Source organism: Bos taurus, chromosome 17, assembly GCF_002263795.3.
Source record: "Bos taurus isolate L1 Dominette 01449 registration number 42190680 breed Hereford chromosome 17, ARS-UCD2.0, whole genome shotgun sequence".
In the NCBI taxonomy this organism is placed as follows: domain Eukaryota; kingdom Metazoa; phylum Chordata; class Mammalia; order Artiodactyla; family Bovidae; genus Bos; species Bos taurus.
The window spans coordinates 18,328,573-18,343,729 of record NC_037344.1 but is presented as its reverse complement, the minus strand read 5'-3'; the positions used below and the strand labels follow the sequence as shown (position 1 = coordinate 18,343,729).

The window sequence follows — 15,157 nt, the reverse complement described above, 5'->3', positions numbered from 1 at the left end:
GGGATTCTCCAGGCAAGAACACTGGAGTGGGTTGGCATTTCCTTCTCCAATGCATGAAAGGGAAAAGTGAAAGGGAAGTCGCTCAGTCGTGTCCGACTCTTCGCGACCCCATGGACTGCAGCCTACCAGGCTCCTCCATCCATGGGATTTTCCAGGCAAGAGTACAGAAATGGGGTGCCATCGCCTTCTCCATCTCTTTTTTAAGCTTGTAATTTTATAAACAGCTGAAACTTTCTGAGTTTCCTGGAGAACATTATTGGAATATTATTTCTTGACTTGTAGGTTGTATCCTTAACTAAATCCTTTAGGTTGGCATGTTTATGGCCTTCTCCAGAGGTCAGACAAGAAATATGATGAAGCCATTAAGTGTTACAGAAATGCGCTAAAATGGGATAAAGACAATCTTCAAATCTTAAGGGACCTTTCTTTATTACAAATTCAAATGCGAGATCTTGAGGGTTACAGGGTAAGTAGAGAATTTTTTTTATTCTAATGAGGAAATATTGTTAACGTATTTAAAACTTTTTTGAGTACTTTTTGATAAAAAATTTTCCATTAAAAAAAATTAATTGAATTTGCCTCCTTCCTCCAGTAGTGGTTGTGTTTGTAACTGGAGTAAGCAGATTTAAAAGTTACTTTACTGTGAAGCACAGTTGGATTACTGTACAAGATTGAGTTAATTTAGTAAAAAATTAACACACACACACACATTTCTTCTTTTTACCTCCATAGAGACTAACATTCTGTTTTTGTAGCTACATTGGTGAGGGGAGATTTTTTTCCTTCCAGGTTTACTCAAATACAATTAATGTACAGTATTGCATACATTTTAGGTGTACATCATAATGATTTGATTTACATCATGAAATGTTACCACAAGTTTAGTGAACATGCATCATGTTATATAGATATAAAATAATACAAAAAGAAAAAAAATTATATTTTTTCCTGATGATGAGAACTCCTAAGGTTTACTTTCATAACAGTTTTTACATATAGCCTACAGAAATGTTAATTATACTAATCATTTTGTACATTGCATCCCTAGAACTTAATTTTGTCTTGGAATTGGATGTGTGTACCTTTTTATCACCTTCATGCAGTACACCATCCTGCCCCCTTCCCACCTCTGGTAACCACAAATCTGATTTCTTCTTCTGTGAGTTTCGTTAGTTGGTTATTTGGCTTTTTTTTTTGAAGTTTAACTGCCCTTAACTGCCATATTAGTTCTTGGTGCACAACATAGTGTTTTGATATTTTTATACATTGCAAAATGATCACCACTATAGCTATATTGTAACCCTTAAAAATCAGTCTATTAAGGGACTTCCCTGGTGGTCCAGTGGTTATGAAACCACACTTCCACTGTAGAGGTCATGGGTTCAATCCTTGGCATGGGAACTAAGATCTCTGCCTGCCGCATGGCCCAGCCAAAAAAAAAAAAAAAAAATCAGTCTATTAAATCAGATTTATTTAGTTCCTCTTTTTTTTTCTTCCATGAAGTGCCTACTGAGTTGCTTTCTGAAGATCTTAACTCAGTAGTTGGGCACTGCATTTATAAAAAACTTTTTACCTTTGGACTATCTTTTCCATTCTTTCTTCTCAGAGTAAGTAGATGAGTAAGTAATAAAGGGTACCATGTCTTAACTTTTAGAAAAATTATTTCTAAGATTATCTTGGAAGCTTCACTGTGCTTATTAAATACTTTTATGCTTCCATAAAGCTACACAATATGGATGTTTAAAACTATTTTTTATTATCATTTCCATCATTGTGTTACTGTTGTGAGTTAATATGATCTTCAAGGAGCATTTACTTTTTTTGTAAACCTAAGAAAAAGTGTTCTTTTTTCCCTTAAAGGAAACGAGGTATCAGTTACTTCAACTTCGACCTGCACAGAGAGCATCATGGATTGGTTATGCTATTGCTTACCATTTATTAGAAGACTATGAAATGGCAGCAAAGATTTTAGAAGAATTTAGGAAAACACAGCAGGTAACAACCAGAAGTTAGACCTAGTAAACTAGGTCTGATTCTTAGTATAACTAAAACAGAGAAGTGTATACAGATTTACTGACTTTTTATTTGAAATAGTTTCAAACTTATAGAACAGTTGCAAGAATAGAACAAAGAACATAATAGAAGTTCACTCACATTAAGTAATTGTTAATATTTGATACATTTAGTTTATAGTCTCTGTATGTACTTAGCTATTTTTTCCTAAAACATTCAAGAGTAATTGTAGACACCATGCTCTTTTACTCCTAAAATGCTTTTGTGTGGTATTTCCTAAGAATCTCTATAGTTGTTAACTCTTATAGATAGTATTGTATAAATTATCAAAAAATTAGGAAATTTAACATTGATAGACTGTTACTATCTAATCCACAACCGATATTCAATATTTACTAACTGGCCTATTTATATCCTTTCTAGGATTTTTTCTTTTTTTTTTTCATTTCCATGATTCAATTTAGAATCATACCTCACATTTAATTATCATTTTCCTATAGTCCCTTTTAATCTGGAAGTTTCGAAGGCTTTCTTTTATTTCATGACATTGGTGTTTTGAAGAGTCATGGAAGTGCTTTTGTAGGATATTCATCAGTTTGGACTTCTTTGATGTTTCCTCAGTATTGACACTGTTATGTATTTTTGGCAGAAGACTGCAGAAGTGATGTTGAGCCCTTCTCCGCTCACCACATTAAAAGCCATGTGGTGTCTGATCCGTTTGGTTTCTTGGTTAAGGTGGTGACTGTCAGGTTTCTTCACTATAAACCAGTTATTTTTTGTATTTAATAAATAATGTGAGGCTTTATGAGTAGTCTCTTCCTCATCAGACTTTCACCACTAGTTTTAGCGAAATTCCTTGATTATGATTCGTCCTTGGATAAGCCATTCCTATGATAGTGGCAAAATGGTGATTTTTCTTATTCCTTCTAGATTTATTTGACATTCTACTTTTAGTAAGCTTTCCTTTCTCCCCTATTTATTTATTATATGTAAGGACTTATGGATTCTTATTTTATTCAGTGGGTTTTAAGTTAATATTGTCAGTTTTAGTTGCTTCCTAGAGAGATATTTAGGAATTTTTAAAAATGAGTTTTATCAACCGTATATTATCCTTTGACTGCTTGTATGTATTTAAGTGTGAAAAGTTTTGTAATATGAAAATAAAATTCTCACTGTTAGTATTCCTTGTATCCATATGTAGACATCCCCTGATAAAGTGGATTATGAATATAGTGAACTCCTTTTATATCAGAATCAAGTTCTTCGTGAAGCAGGTCTCTATAGAGAAGCTCTGGAACATCTTTGTACCTATGAAAAGCAGATTTGTGATAAACTTGCTGTAGAAGAAACCAAAGGTATTTTTTTTTTAAGAGTGCAATTTATTCTGATATTTAACTATGACAGAAAACAAGCCTGAAAAATCATTGCATATAATATAGCTCTTTGATGACAAAATCTATTTCTTATTCATGCACTTCAGATAATTTGTAATGTAGGAAAAACATTTAAACAGTAGATGTTGTTATAGGAAAAAATAATGGTGAACAATAAATTGTTGAATGAAGTAACTCAGTGCAGTATTGTTTATTTAAGTGTCTGATCTGAAAATATTACAGTTTGATTAAAATATAGGAGGCAGTTTGCTCAATTTTGAAAGATAAGATTAAGTTTCTAAGAAACTGCTTATTAGCAAAACTGAATGTGTACAACAGACTTCTTTATTGTCAGTAATATATGTTGATAAATCAGACTTCACTGAAGTGCTTATGGGTATGCAGTATACTTATGGCTTCTGTATGGTTTACCTGAATATCTTTCTGAATACAGAAAACATGAACTAGAAACTCAGGTTTGTATGTGTGGATTATGATAGGAGGATGGGTAGATCCTTAAATAAAGATCTCCAGTGTTACCATTTATTAGAGGGCTGTGAAAAAGGAGTCTTTGTAGTTGTAAAAGTTCAGGAACTGATAATGGAAAACAAAAGAAGAAGAACAAGTAATTGAGTACTTTCTAAGACTTGCCTTCTGAAATGCTGCTTTGCCTTTGTTAGACCAGGCAGCTGAAGTTTGTTGGTTTCAAATTTCTCACTGCCTTTGAAGTTGAACACTGGAGAAGTGCGGTGTCTGTGTGCAGAGTGGACTTAGCCATTATTCTTCTGTGATGAACTTTTCAGCAGAGAATAATGCTACTGGCAAGAAAAAAAATGGAAGTCCAAGGCGCCTGGAACTCATTTGTGAACTCTAGATCCAAGACAGCCACTTTCACATGATTTGATCATTCCTGAGCAGTCTATTAGTTATAAAGGAGTAGATTTCTGACTAATTGGAAAGATGATGAGATTAAAAAACCAGTTTCAGTTCCTTCATTGTCTACCAGCCAGCTATATGATGAGGGGCAAGGTTGGGCTTCAGTTTCTTTGTGGAAATACATGACATTGTTCCAAATACTCTTAAGTACATTGTTTTATTTTACTCTTTTGATAACTTTTATTAGTGAGGAAGAATGACAGATCAAGCTAAGGACTCAGAATTGACCTATGGATTTTAGCAATTTGGAAGTTACTGATGACCTTACCAAAAGGACTTTCTGAACATTTGGAAGGAGGGTAGTAAAACCCCAAACAGGTCAAGTAGATTTCAATGAGATTTTAGTAGAGGAGTTGAGGGATAGCTTGCATAAATGACTCAACCAAGTAGTTTTGCTGTATAGGAAGCACATCCAGGGTAGTGATGGGTGGAAGGGTTGCAGAATCAAAAGATTTTTGCAGATTGTATTTATTGTGCTCACCGGATAATGAGATGGAATATTTGATACAGTAGAGGGGATGTGATCTAGTGGATAAATTGAAGGATTAGCCTTAGAGAACAACATGAATAGTTCATCCACAGTAATTAGAGATGATGGAGTGTATGGGCAAGTAGGTGTGTCAGTGTGGTGGATAATTTGGAAGTTTATCTTGCTTTCATTTTCCCAGTGAAATAGGAAACAGCTATCAGTTCATTCCACAAAATATGTTTTGAATATCTATGGTGAATCAGGTGGTGGGGACAGGGAATATAAAGAGAATAGAAGGGAACAACTAAAAGTAGAATCATCAATCATTGGGCATTCCAGTAACAAAGGCATTGATGTTAGTGATAGGTGGTCAGGATAATTTAGGAATTTCCTGGAGTGAGTGGTTGGCATAGTTAGGCAGAAAATTTCATTGTTAATTGTTATGCAATCAGTTCCTTCTACAAGGAGAAGGTGGGTAAAGATTATGAGAAGGAAATATGGATGGGTGTGGCATATGGGAGAAAGGTTACAGGATATTATTTATGTTTTTAGTAAAGCAGTCTTTTCGTCAGTGTAGAGCAGACTGTTAACTTTGGTGTTGTTGACATTTTGGGACTGAGATGTTGGAGATTGAAGTCTCCTGTATGTTGCATAATATTTAGCAGTATCGGTAGCTTATATCAGATACCGTAGCACCGCTTCCCTGTTGTGACACTGAAAATGCCTCTGGTATTGCTAAATGTCTCCTGGATGACAAAAATGCACCTGGTAAGAACCACTCAGGATAGAGACATTAAGAATATGGGTTACTTTAGCCAAATTGCTTGGGTTCACATCCTGACTCTTTAACAATTGACTTTGTCTGAGAGACCCTTGGAGCATTTACTGATTTTCTTTGTTTTAAAATGACACAGATAATAGTAGCCTATCTCATGGAGCTTTGAGAATTGAATTAGTTAATGCATGTGAAACATTTGAAAAGTCATTTTCACACTCAATAAGTGTTCATTTTTATTACCTGATAATAAAAAGGGGTGCAAGAATGCATTCTTGGCTTGAAAATAATACCTTTGGTGAATGGGAGCTCATTAAAGTAGGGAAAAGGATTCTTGAGCAGTGTTTGAGGCTTAGGTGAGTTTGGAGCTAATATGCTTCTAGTGAAACCAGTGCCCCAGTGCCTTCATCTGGCAGCTTCTTTTATGAGAAGGTGTGCAGCAAGCGAATAGTTGGGATCATACAGACCTTAAAACTGGTAAACCAGGGAGCCTAGGTTTTGAGATTAGTTACCATATTTGCGGCTGCTAATGTCATTCACGGATGAGATTGGTCATACAGCCCAGGGAAGACAAGCAGTGTCTTTTTAAAGGTTGCTGAAAGGCCTGAAGAAACAGGAACAGTTTTTCTCTAAGATTGAAGGGTAGGATTGGTGAGACAGGAAGAAAGTCAAGATGGTTAAGCTTAAAGCAGGATACGTAGTTGGTAGATGAAAAAGAGAGTATACTCATTAGTTGGAAGAGAGACAATGTGGCCATGATTTGGGCTGCTAGAGCAGAATCTTTTCGTAGCTGGTTAAAACATCACAAGGTTAGGGTAATGGACTGGCCATTAGTTTAGATTTTCAAATTGTCTGTATGTTGTCAGGAGTAACTGAGTAGATGATGGCTTAGTGACTGTGTTCAGTCAATTTGAGAAAGTAGCCTGGAATTAGACATATACCTGAATAAATTGAGGATGTGAAGAGGATAACATTTCTACTTATGAACTTTTTAAAAAAGGAGAGACAATACTGTAACATTGTAAATAGTCTTATTGAAGGGAGTTGAGAACCCACTTCCCAATATTGAAGAGGTTTTAAGAGAAAGTCTAAGGAAAAGTTAAACATACTTAGTTAACTCAATTTTTTTTTTTAAATCAGGGGAACTTCTGTTGCAATTATGTCGTTTGGAAGATGCAGCTGATGTTTACAGAGGATTGCAAGAGAGAAATCCTGAAAACTGGGCCTATTACAAAGGCTTGGAAAAGGCACTTAAGCCAGGTAACACTGATTAAAATTTACTTTATAAGCTTTAATTGCTTCTTTTGTTAACTTACATTGTGTTAATTCATTGAAAATGCTGACTAGAAAAACTGGTTAAGAATTGGTTCAAAATCTGAATACAAAAGTACATTTGTGAACTTCCATTTAATATGGCAGGCGAGGTGTTTTTCTGAAACCTCTCTTCTACTACAAATTCATAGAAATAGTTGTAAAAAGAGTTTTGGAAACAAGTTTTAAAAATTCACAAATGAATAGCAGTGTCAGAAATATGAAAGGAAAATGCTAACTTATAGAAATGGAACTGTTTCCCTAAAGGAAAGAAGGAAGCGTAACTCTGTGGTAACCTGTGGCTATAGCAGAGTGTGGCCTGCTAGGGCAAGTGAATGTCGCCAAGCTGAAAGGGAAGCACTGTTTCCTATGTGAGAAGAAGAACGCAAATAAACTTGGTCCAGAGACTCTTCCCCCCAACCATTCTCTCGCATGAATGGGACCCACTTGTGAGGACAAGTCCCAGAAACATGCTGTCTACAAAAAGGCAAGAGTCTTATCCAGGATGATACAATTTGAAGCAAAATTTCCTACACAACTGATAGTGAACTATTCCTGGTACATTGATAAATGTGAGAGAAACCTTGTAACAGTGGCCATTCTCTGTAGTAACACTAGCATGGAAATAAGAGTGCGGGTGAAAGGCAGAGTAGAGAGCACAGAAGAGTGCATGATGAAGAGAGGTGGGGAAATACGGACAGTTATGAGAAAGGACCTAATGGAATCTGGGAGATGACAAAACCTACTTACTGATGGGACTTAAAGTTTTTATAGATTAAATATGAGAGGCCATACCTGAGGAAAATTAGTGAAGTGGAAGACTGATTGAACAAGGAAAGTTCTCACCTGAAAGTAAAAGAAAATATAAAAGAAATATGAAAAAATCAAGATAGAGGATAGGTAATAAATCAAAGTTCCAAAATAAAGGAAAGATGTTAGAGAAGAGGCTGAAGAGAACATTAGAAAAGCCATTATGGAAACATAATAACCGAGCCTTTCTTAGAACTAAGTAAAGGAATCAGAATTTGAAAGGCCACCTAAAGCAGAACAGGATAAGGAAAATCATGTATTTTATGTAACTGTGGGTTAAAATGTGGAAATTTTAGAAGGAATTATTCTAAAATGATGGTTGGTATATTTAGGTGGTTACATTATGATAATTTTTCCCCATGTTCAAATTTTCTGTTTAATATGGTAATTTTTATATATTTTCAGAAATTTGTAATTTTCTAGCAAAATGTATAATTACATAAGGAAAAAATTTTTTTTGGTCTGCAGCTAATATGTTAGAACGACTAAAAATTTATGAGGAGGCCTGGACTAAATATCCCAGGGGATTAGTGCCAAGAAGGCTGCCATTAAACTTTTTATCTGGTAAGTGAGAATAATTGCAAAGGAATGGAAATTATATTATGGTATACAATATCTGCCCTCGGTTTTAAATATATGAGTATGCATATTAAGATTTTAAGGTATGCCGTGTTAGAGTTGTTTGGGTAAATGTTTAAGTCAACAAGATTTTTTTCTTCCAAGGTGAGAAGTTTAAAGAATGTTTGGATAAGTTCCTAAGGATGAACTTCAGCAAGGGTTGTCCACCAGTCTTCAATACTTTGAGGTCGTTATACAAAGATAAAGAAAAGGTAAAGCAAAATACATTGGTTGTTTTATTTTTTGACTATGATTTCTTTGCTTGGTGTTTGGATAATTGGTTTTTGATTACCCATGCAGGTAGTACACACTTTGTGAATCTGCTAACAGTCTTCCTAGCCCTTAGACTTTAAATGCTTTCTGTTTATTTCCTTTTCATTGTCTTCTCTCTTTAGCTGAATAATTTACCACCTGTTTGTTTTCTATCTTTTGTTTCTGGTCTGTACTTTTTAATAAATCAGTGCAGGTATGAAAAGTTGGTACAGTAGTGATTTCTTCAATATTGTCTCTATTCCCTCCTCAGGGTGAAAGCCAGAAGTAATTTTTTGTTTTTAAACTAAACTAAGTTTTAGCTTAGTAATCTTTATCCTTTTTAGTTGGTAGAAAAAAAATTCTGTCAGAAGAATTTGTTTAATGTCCCAGTAAGTCAGTTTGTTCTTTCAGCTATGAATACAGTATTCAAATGCTTGTTTAAGTGTGTTTTAATCTTAATTTAGATTATTTTAAGTGCAGTGACAACAAGACATGTTGGCTGGATTAAAAAAACAAAAACAAAAACACTTCAAAGATGGAACAGATTAAACATACTAAACACTTAAAGCACAGTCTAAGTCATAAGTGAAAGTCAGCCGGTCAGTGGTGTCCGACTGCCACCCCATGGGCTATACAGTCCATGGAATTCTCCGGGCCAGAATACTGGAGTGGGCAGCCTTCCCTTCTCCAGGGGATCTTCTCAACCCAGGGATCAAACCCAGGTCTCCTGCATTGCAGATGGATTCTTTACCAACTGAGCTACCGGGGAAGCCAGTGCACAGAAAGGGTGCTTATTTGCCAGTCTTTTCTTGAGAGGTCTAGGATATGGGCTTTATTGACAACTGTTTCACTTTTCTTTTTTTTTCCTTGCTTAAATCACATTAATAAAATGTTTTTCTTCTGGTTTGGGCAGAGTGAGAACGTGATGCTTGTGAAGCAGTCTTGATTGTAGAATCATATATATTATTATGACTTCTCCCTTTATGGTTGTCTTATTTAAACCTAGATTGGTGAAAAGAAAACAACCTAATTTATCTTTTGAGTCTTTCCACACACAGTATTCATTCAACTTACAGAAACAGTTCTTTCTTTTGTTCTCATTTCTTAAGTTTATGTAATATTGGATTAAACTCTGCAGTGATGATAATGAATGCAACTAATTCAAACAGGCTTGGGAAAACAAAACTCTTCATAAACATGTAGCTCACTTTATGGGAGCAGAAGAACATGAATGTTTCAGAATAGCCTAGCTGTGACCACAGTTTTTTGAGATAATGGAGAGAGCTGGTATTAATATGTTGAGTCAGTTAAGTTGAGGTCATTTAAGAGAGCTTCTATAGTAATAAATTCATTATAGATGGATTAAGCAAAGAAGGGGATTATAAATTAAAAGTATTCACAGATCTCTTACAAAGCCAGGAGTCAGTAGTATAGTCATGACTCACGAGAAACCAGAACTGGGACAGCCACTCACTCTCCTAGATCTCAGAAACCCACCTACTATTCCATGCTTCTGTTTTATTGATGGTTTCCCCTGGATGATGAAATTGAGACTTGATGCTGTCATCTATTGGTGGAATTTCTCTTTTCACATAGTATTTAATTCTTGATTTCTGAAGTGCAGATATTAACTGTGGGTATTATTTATGTAAATTAAGATAAAAATGAACCAAGATTAAAAAAATAATCCATAACATTACCTCTTTTTGTCCATCCTGTAAGTTTTGCCTTAAAACACACCTTCAAAAGTGTATAGTCTTAAATTTTTATCCATAGGTTAAAAGGTATGTATGTGAGAGACCGGGGGTGGAATCAGAAGAGAGAGGGAATTGGAATATTTATTTAGCCCTCTAATAGTAAATAACATGCTTTGCACAAGCATAGTAACTATATAATAATTTTTCTTTTTTCTTTTTTTTACTAAAGTGTGCTTGTGTGTTTGTACTGTAGGTGGCAATCATAGAAGAATTAGTAGTAGGTTATGAAACCTCTCTAAAAAGCTGCCGGTTATTTAACCCCAATGGTAAGTGCTCAAGTTTTATGTTTTAAAAAAGTCTTAAAAATCTTACTATATTATGAAATTCTTGATCAGAAGGTTAGTATTGTTCATTATTTGGTCAATAAGCTTAGTATATTTAAACATTTTTCCCTTTAAGATGCATTAATATGTATATTATGTGAAAATATTTGATAAGAAGATGATAACAGTAGCTTATTGAAAATTTTATGTTGAACTTAAAACATCTCCAAAACTACATGTAATAATATAATGACCCTCCATTTACCCACCACTCAACTTCAGTAATTTTTACCTCATGGGCAACCTTATTTCATCTATATTTCTTACTGGTATTCCTCTACTCCCTTGTTATTAGAAAACAAATCCCCCAAATCACATCATTTCATCCATGTATATTTCAGTATTCTAAAGATCACAACCATAATAGCATCACCATACTTGAACATTAATGCTTCCTTAATATCAAAGGGAAATGTCCATGCTTACATTTCCAGGTACCTTAAAAATATTTTTTCTCTTTGTTTATGAAGTTTATTTGAATGAAGAGCCAGATGAAATCTTTACTTTGAGTTTTGTTGATATGTCTCTTTAACTTTATTTTATAAATCTGTAAGTTTCCCCTCTGTTTTTTCTTTTTTCCTGCAATTTATTTATTAGTTGTGTGTGTGTGTGTGTGTGTGTGTGTGTATGTGTTTAGTTTTTCTGTAGTCTGATTTTTGCTGAATATACCCATATGGTGTTGCTTAACAAGTTGTTTCTCTGTCCTCTGGATTTATTATACATTGTAAGTTAAATATAGAGCTATGTAGTCTAGTATGGTAGCCATTAGTCACATGGGGCTATTAAATTTTTTTTAATTAAGTAAATTTAATTAGTCACAGTAGTCACATTCACGTGCTGCTCAATAGCTTTGTAAATCTAATGCCTACCATATTGGACAGGGCAAATCTACAACATTTCCATCATTGCAGAAACTTCACATGGACAGATCTGACTGTCTACAGGTTTGATGAAATTTTTTTTTTTTCCCTCATTTTGTTTTAAAGACAAAGAGATGAGCAAGATTATTCCACAAGTGGTGGTGTGTCCTTTGATCAGAAGGCATGAAGTGTTTATTTCATGTGTTACATGAACTGTTACAAATTACAAACTAGTAATATTAATATCTGCTAATGTAGCATTTCAGGTTATACAGAAAAAGCAAGATAAATGCTTTTTCACCTTTGCCTGTCCTACTTTTTTGTTCTTTACCAGTTTGAACTAATGAATTTCAAAATAGTGAATTGACTATTAGTAGCATCCTTCAAAGGTGTTATAAAGGTATTATTTTGAATTCATGGCTTTAAACATATTTGATGTTTTAAATCATTGCAGTTTCAAATGGTTCCAACCTTCACATACTAGGGTAGTAGTTGATAGCTTCCTTGCAGTTTTGTATAAAGAAATATTCTAGTTCATCTTGTATACTTGCCCATAGCAGACCTGTAATCGGTTGTTTTTCCCAAGGAGCCCTGTTTCCTACAGTGGGAAAACCCAATATGGGACCTGGGGTGCTTATTGCTATTGAGTTGATCACTGTTTCTAGGTCTCAGGTGAATTTTAATAGTACTTTTTAGAAGGCGTTACCATGGTTTCATTGGTTAATCATCATGATGTTCCTTTGATTATCAGCATTTTCCTACATATTTTACAAATGTGGAAGAGGTTCAATGACATGCCCAAGAATATGCAGCACTTTAGTTGCAGATCTATCAGATCGGGAGTTGGTGAGTTCCACTCCTATTGTTTGTCCACTGAGCCATCCTACTTCTACTAGGATAAAAATAAGCAATCTGTTGCTTTCTTTGAAAGCAAATAACAGTTCTTTAGATTTTAGAAATTTGTATTAAAAAGCATTTTTTAATGTGTGGGTTGTATATTTAACTTACACATTTTCTTGTGAGTATATAAAAATAAAACTGAACTAAAATACAGAATAAGTATTTTTACTTATCTCATTTTTTGGTATAATTTTTAGTTTAACCCAAAGTATGCATTTTTGCATATTCAAAATAAAGATATATTAAGAATCTTATCAGCAGAATTCAAAATAACCACATCACAATTATATTTCTGTATAGTTTGGTACATTAGCTAGAGACCCAGTTAAGCAGTCATGCCTTTCTTTTTTTCTTTTTTTTTTTTTAACCCTACATTAATGGAAATTTTCTCTTTATTCTTATTTTCCCCCCTCATACATAACATCCTGACCATAGTTCTAGTACAATTTGTTGTCTCTATCCCCCACCCCCCAGTTTTCTTTTTGGGTAATTTGTTACAGCTTTGATCTCATTTATCTGCCATGTTTATGATAAGCATGGCATTGTGCTAGGAGCTGTAATGATACAGAGCAGAAAGTGTGGTGCTGTCCAAAGATCTTATACATTTAGAGCTAGTTTCATAACTAGATGCATAAATAACACGATTTGACCTACTTTCCTTATTAATAAAGATAGAGCCACTTTGAGGTGGCTAGTCTCTTTAATATAGATAATGACTAATTTTTCTCTACCTCCTCCCCCACTCTTTAAAGATGATGGAAAAGAGGAACCACCAACCACGTTACTTTGGGTCCAGTACTACTTGGCACAACATTATGATAAAATTGGTCAGCCATCTATTGCTCTGGAATACATAAATACCGCTATTGAAAGTACACCCACGTTGATAGAACTCTTTCTTGTGAAAGCTAAAATCTATAAGGTAAAAATCTTTTCTGCTTTTTTTCTTATGAGGTAATGAGACATAAATTTTTAAGAACATATGTTACATTCTAAATGCTCTAAGAAAAATGATGTATTGGATAGCTCAGCACACATGGAATAACAAATGTTTTTCTCAGTCTGATTGCTTTTTAGACTTTTCATGGTCATGCTGATTTGCTCAATTATTTGCATCTATATATACATCAACACGTGTATACAAATATACACAATGGTTATTCATATATATGATTGTTCATAATATATGTTCTCATGCATTCACACATATCTGGTTATTTTCTTGATTTTAACTAGCAAAGATAATCAAAAGTAATTAAATTTGCTGTGAAATGTTTGTTTCTCTTAACATCTGAATATGATCATGTATCAGTATCTGGTAATCTTAATAAAATGAAACTGGAGATTTCTACTCTGAATTCTACATGTTATCTCTTCTTCTTCAATTCCTGTGTCTTGCTTGAGAATCTCTAGTCATATGTTCTAGTATCATTTTAAAAGTTTTAATATAAATTAAATAATAGAAGCTCTTGGCGAAGAAGTTCTAAACCAATAATTTATGTACCAAAAAATAATGAAATTAAGTAACATTTTAAAGCAGTTTTTAAATGCCAGGGTAATGCTCATTAGTTTTGTGGCTTTGCCAGATGGACTAGTTAGATGAATTAAGAATGAGGATCGTCATGGAATGCCCACTAGTGGTCCGAATTGTAATGTTTCCACGATAGCTTAGAGTAGAAATTTGGCCATCCTTTTGCCTGTTATGACCTTTACATTGAATTATGTTGTTCCCACTTAAAAGGTTTTGATTCTTTGATTCAGCCATTATTTTTCAGTATTCACTGTATGCCAGGCACTGTTGTAGTGTGTAGCCAATGAGGTTATAACAGTAGACAAAATTTTTAAAACAAATCTTTACTGTCAGAGAGCTCATAGTCTACATTGCCAGAAAGGTATCAGAACTTATAGTAGATGGTATGCATCTGTGTTGATTAGGGTTGTAAGAGATAGAAGGTTACCTTTGGAAGCATTTGTGTCTTAGTTATTTATGAACAGGAAAGAAATTACCTGCGTAGTAAAATTAGCATACTGACAGGTTTATTTTGTTTTTGTGTCCTCTTACTTTAGCATGCTGGGAATATTAAAGAAGCTGCAAGGTGGATGGATGAGGCCCAGGCCTTGGACACAGCAGACAGGTTTATCAACTCCAAGTGTGCAAAGTACATGCTAAAAGCCAATTTGATAAAAGAGGCTGAAGAAATGTGCTCCAAGTTTACAAGGGTTTGTACAGCTAGTTTGTTTGTTTATGAATAAAAAGTTCATACTTGTATAACTTGTTTATTTTTCAAAGTTTACTTCTGATATTTTTCATATCAAGATAAGATTTTAATTAAATTGCCTTGACAAAAAAAATTGAAATCAGTATTACTATAAAACATTTCTCAGGTGGCACTAGTGGTAAAGAATGTGCCTGCCAGTGCAGGAGATGGAAGAGACCAGGCTTCGATCTCTGGGTTGGGAAGATCCCCTGGAGTAGGAAATAGCAACCCACTCTAGTATCCTTGCCTGGAAAATGCTGTGGACAGAGGAGCTGGTGGGCTATAGTCCATGGTGTTACAAAAGAGGTGGAGATGACTGAGCACACACACACGCATCATTTTTCAAATAAGGTTTATAGTGGGTTTTTAAACTCTGATTTATATTGAGATATGTTCAGTTGAAATTTTTAGGGGTGAATATACTCATATTAATTGAGTATGTGCTACTGTCCCATCCCAAATTATGTAGATCTTTTTGATTAATCATTTATGAGGGTTTTTT

General features: G+C 34.3%; 1 protein-coding gene across 3 annotated transcripts in view; it reads left to right on the top strand.

Moving 5' to 3' along the window:
• NAA15 (N-alpha-acetyltransferase 15, NatA auxiliary subunit) overlaps window positions 1-15,157 on the top strand; it is a 72,816-nt gene that overhangs the window by 34,126 nt on the left and 23,533 nt on the right. For 2 of the 3 annotated variants that reach the window (NM_001191319.1, XM_005217568.5), the window contains exons 4-12: window positions 309-466; window positions 1,861-1,995; window positions 3,215-3,368; window positions 6,707-6,826; window positions 8,156-8,251; window positions 8,411-8,517; window positions 10,508-10,580; window positions 13,150-13,319; window positions 14,465-14,617. In NM_001191319.1, the coding sequence (NP_001178248.1) occupies window positions 309-466; window positions 1,861-1,995; window positions 3,215-3,368; window positions 6,707-6,826; window positions 8,156-8,251; window positions 8,411-8,517; window positions 10,508-10,580; window positions 13,150-13,319; window positions 14,465-14,617 (1,166 nt within the window). Of the gene's footprint in view, window positions 1-308; window positions 467-1,860; window positions 1,996-3,214; window positions 3,369-6,706; window positions 6,827-8,155; window positions 8,252-8,410; window positions 8,518-10,507; window positions 10,581-12,248; window positions 12,344-13,149; window positions 13,320-14,464; window positions 14,618-15,157 lie in introns of those variants that run through there. The other variant, XR_009490951.1, reaches the window with a different exon arrangement.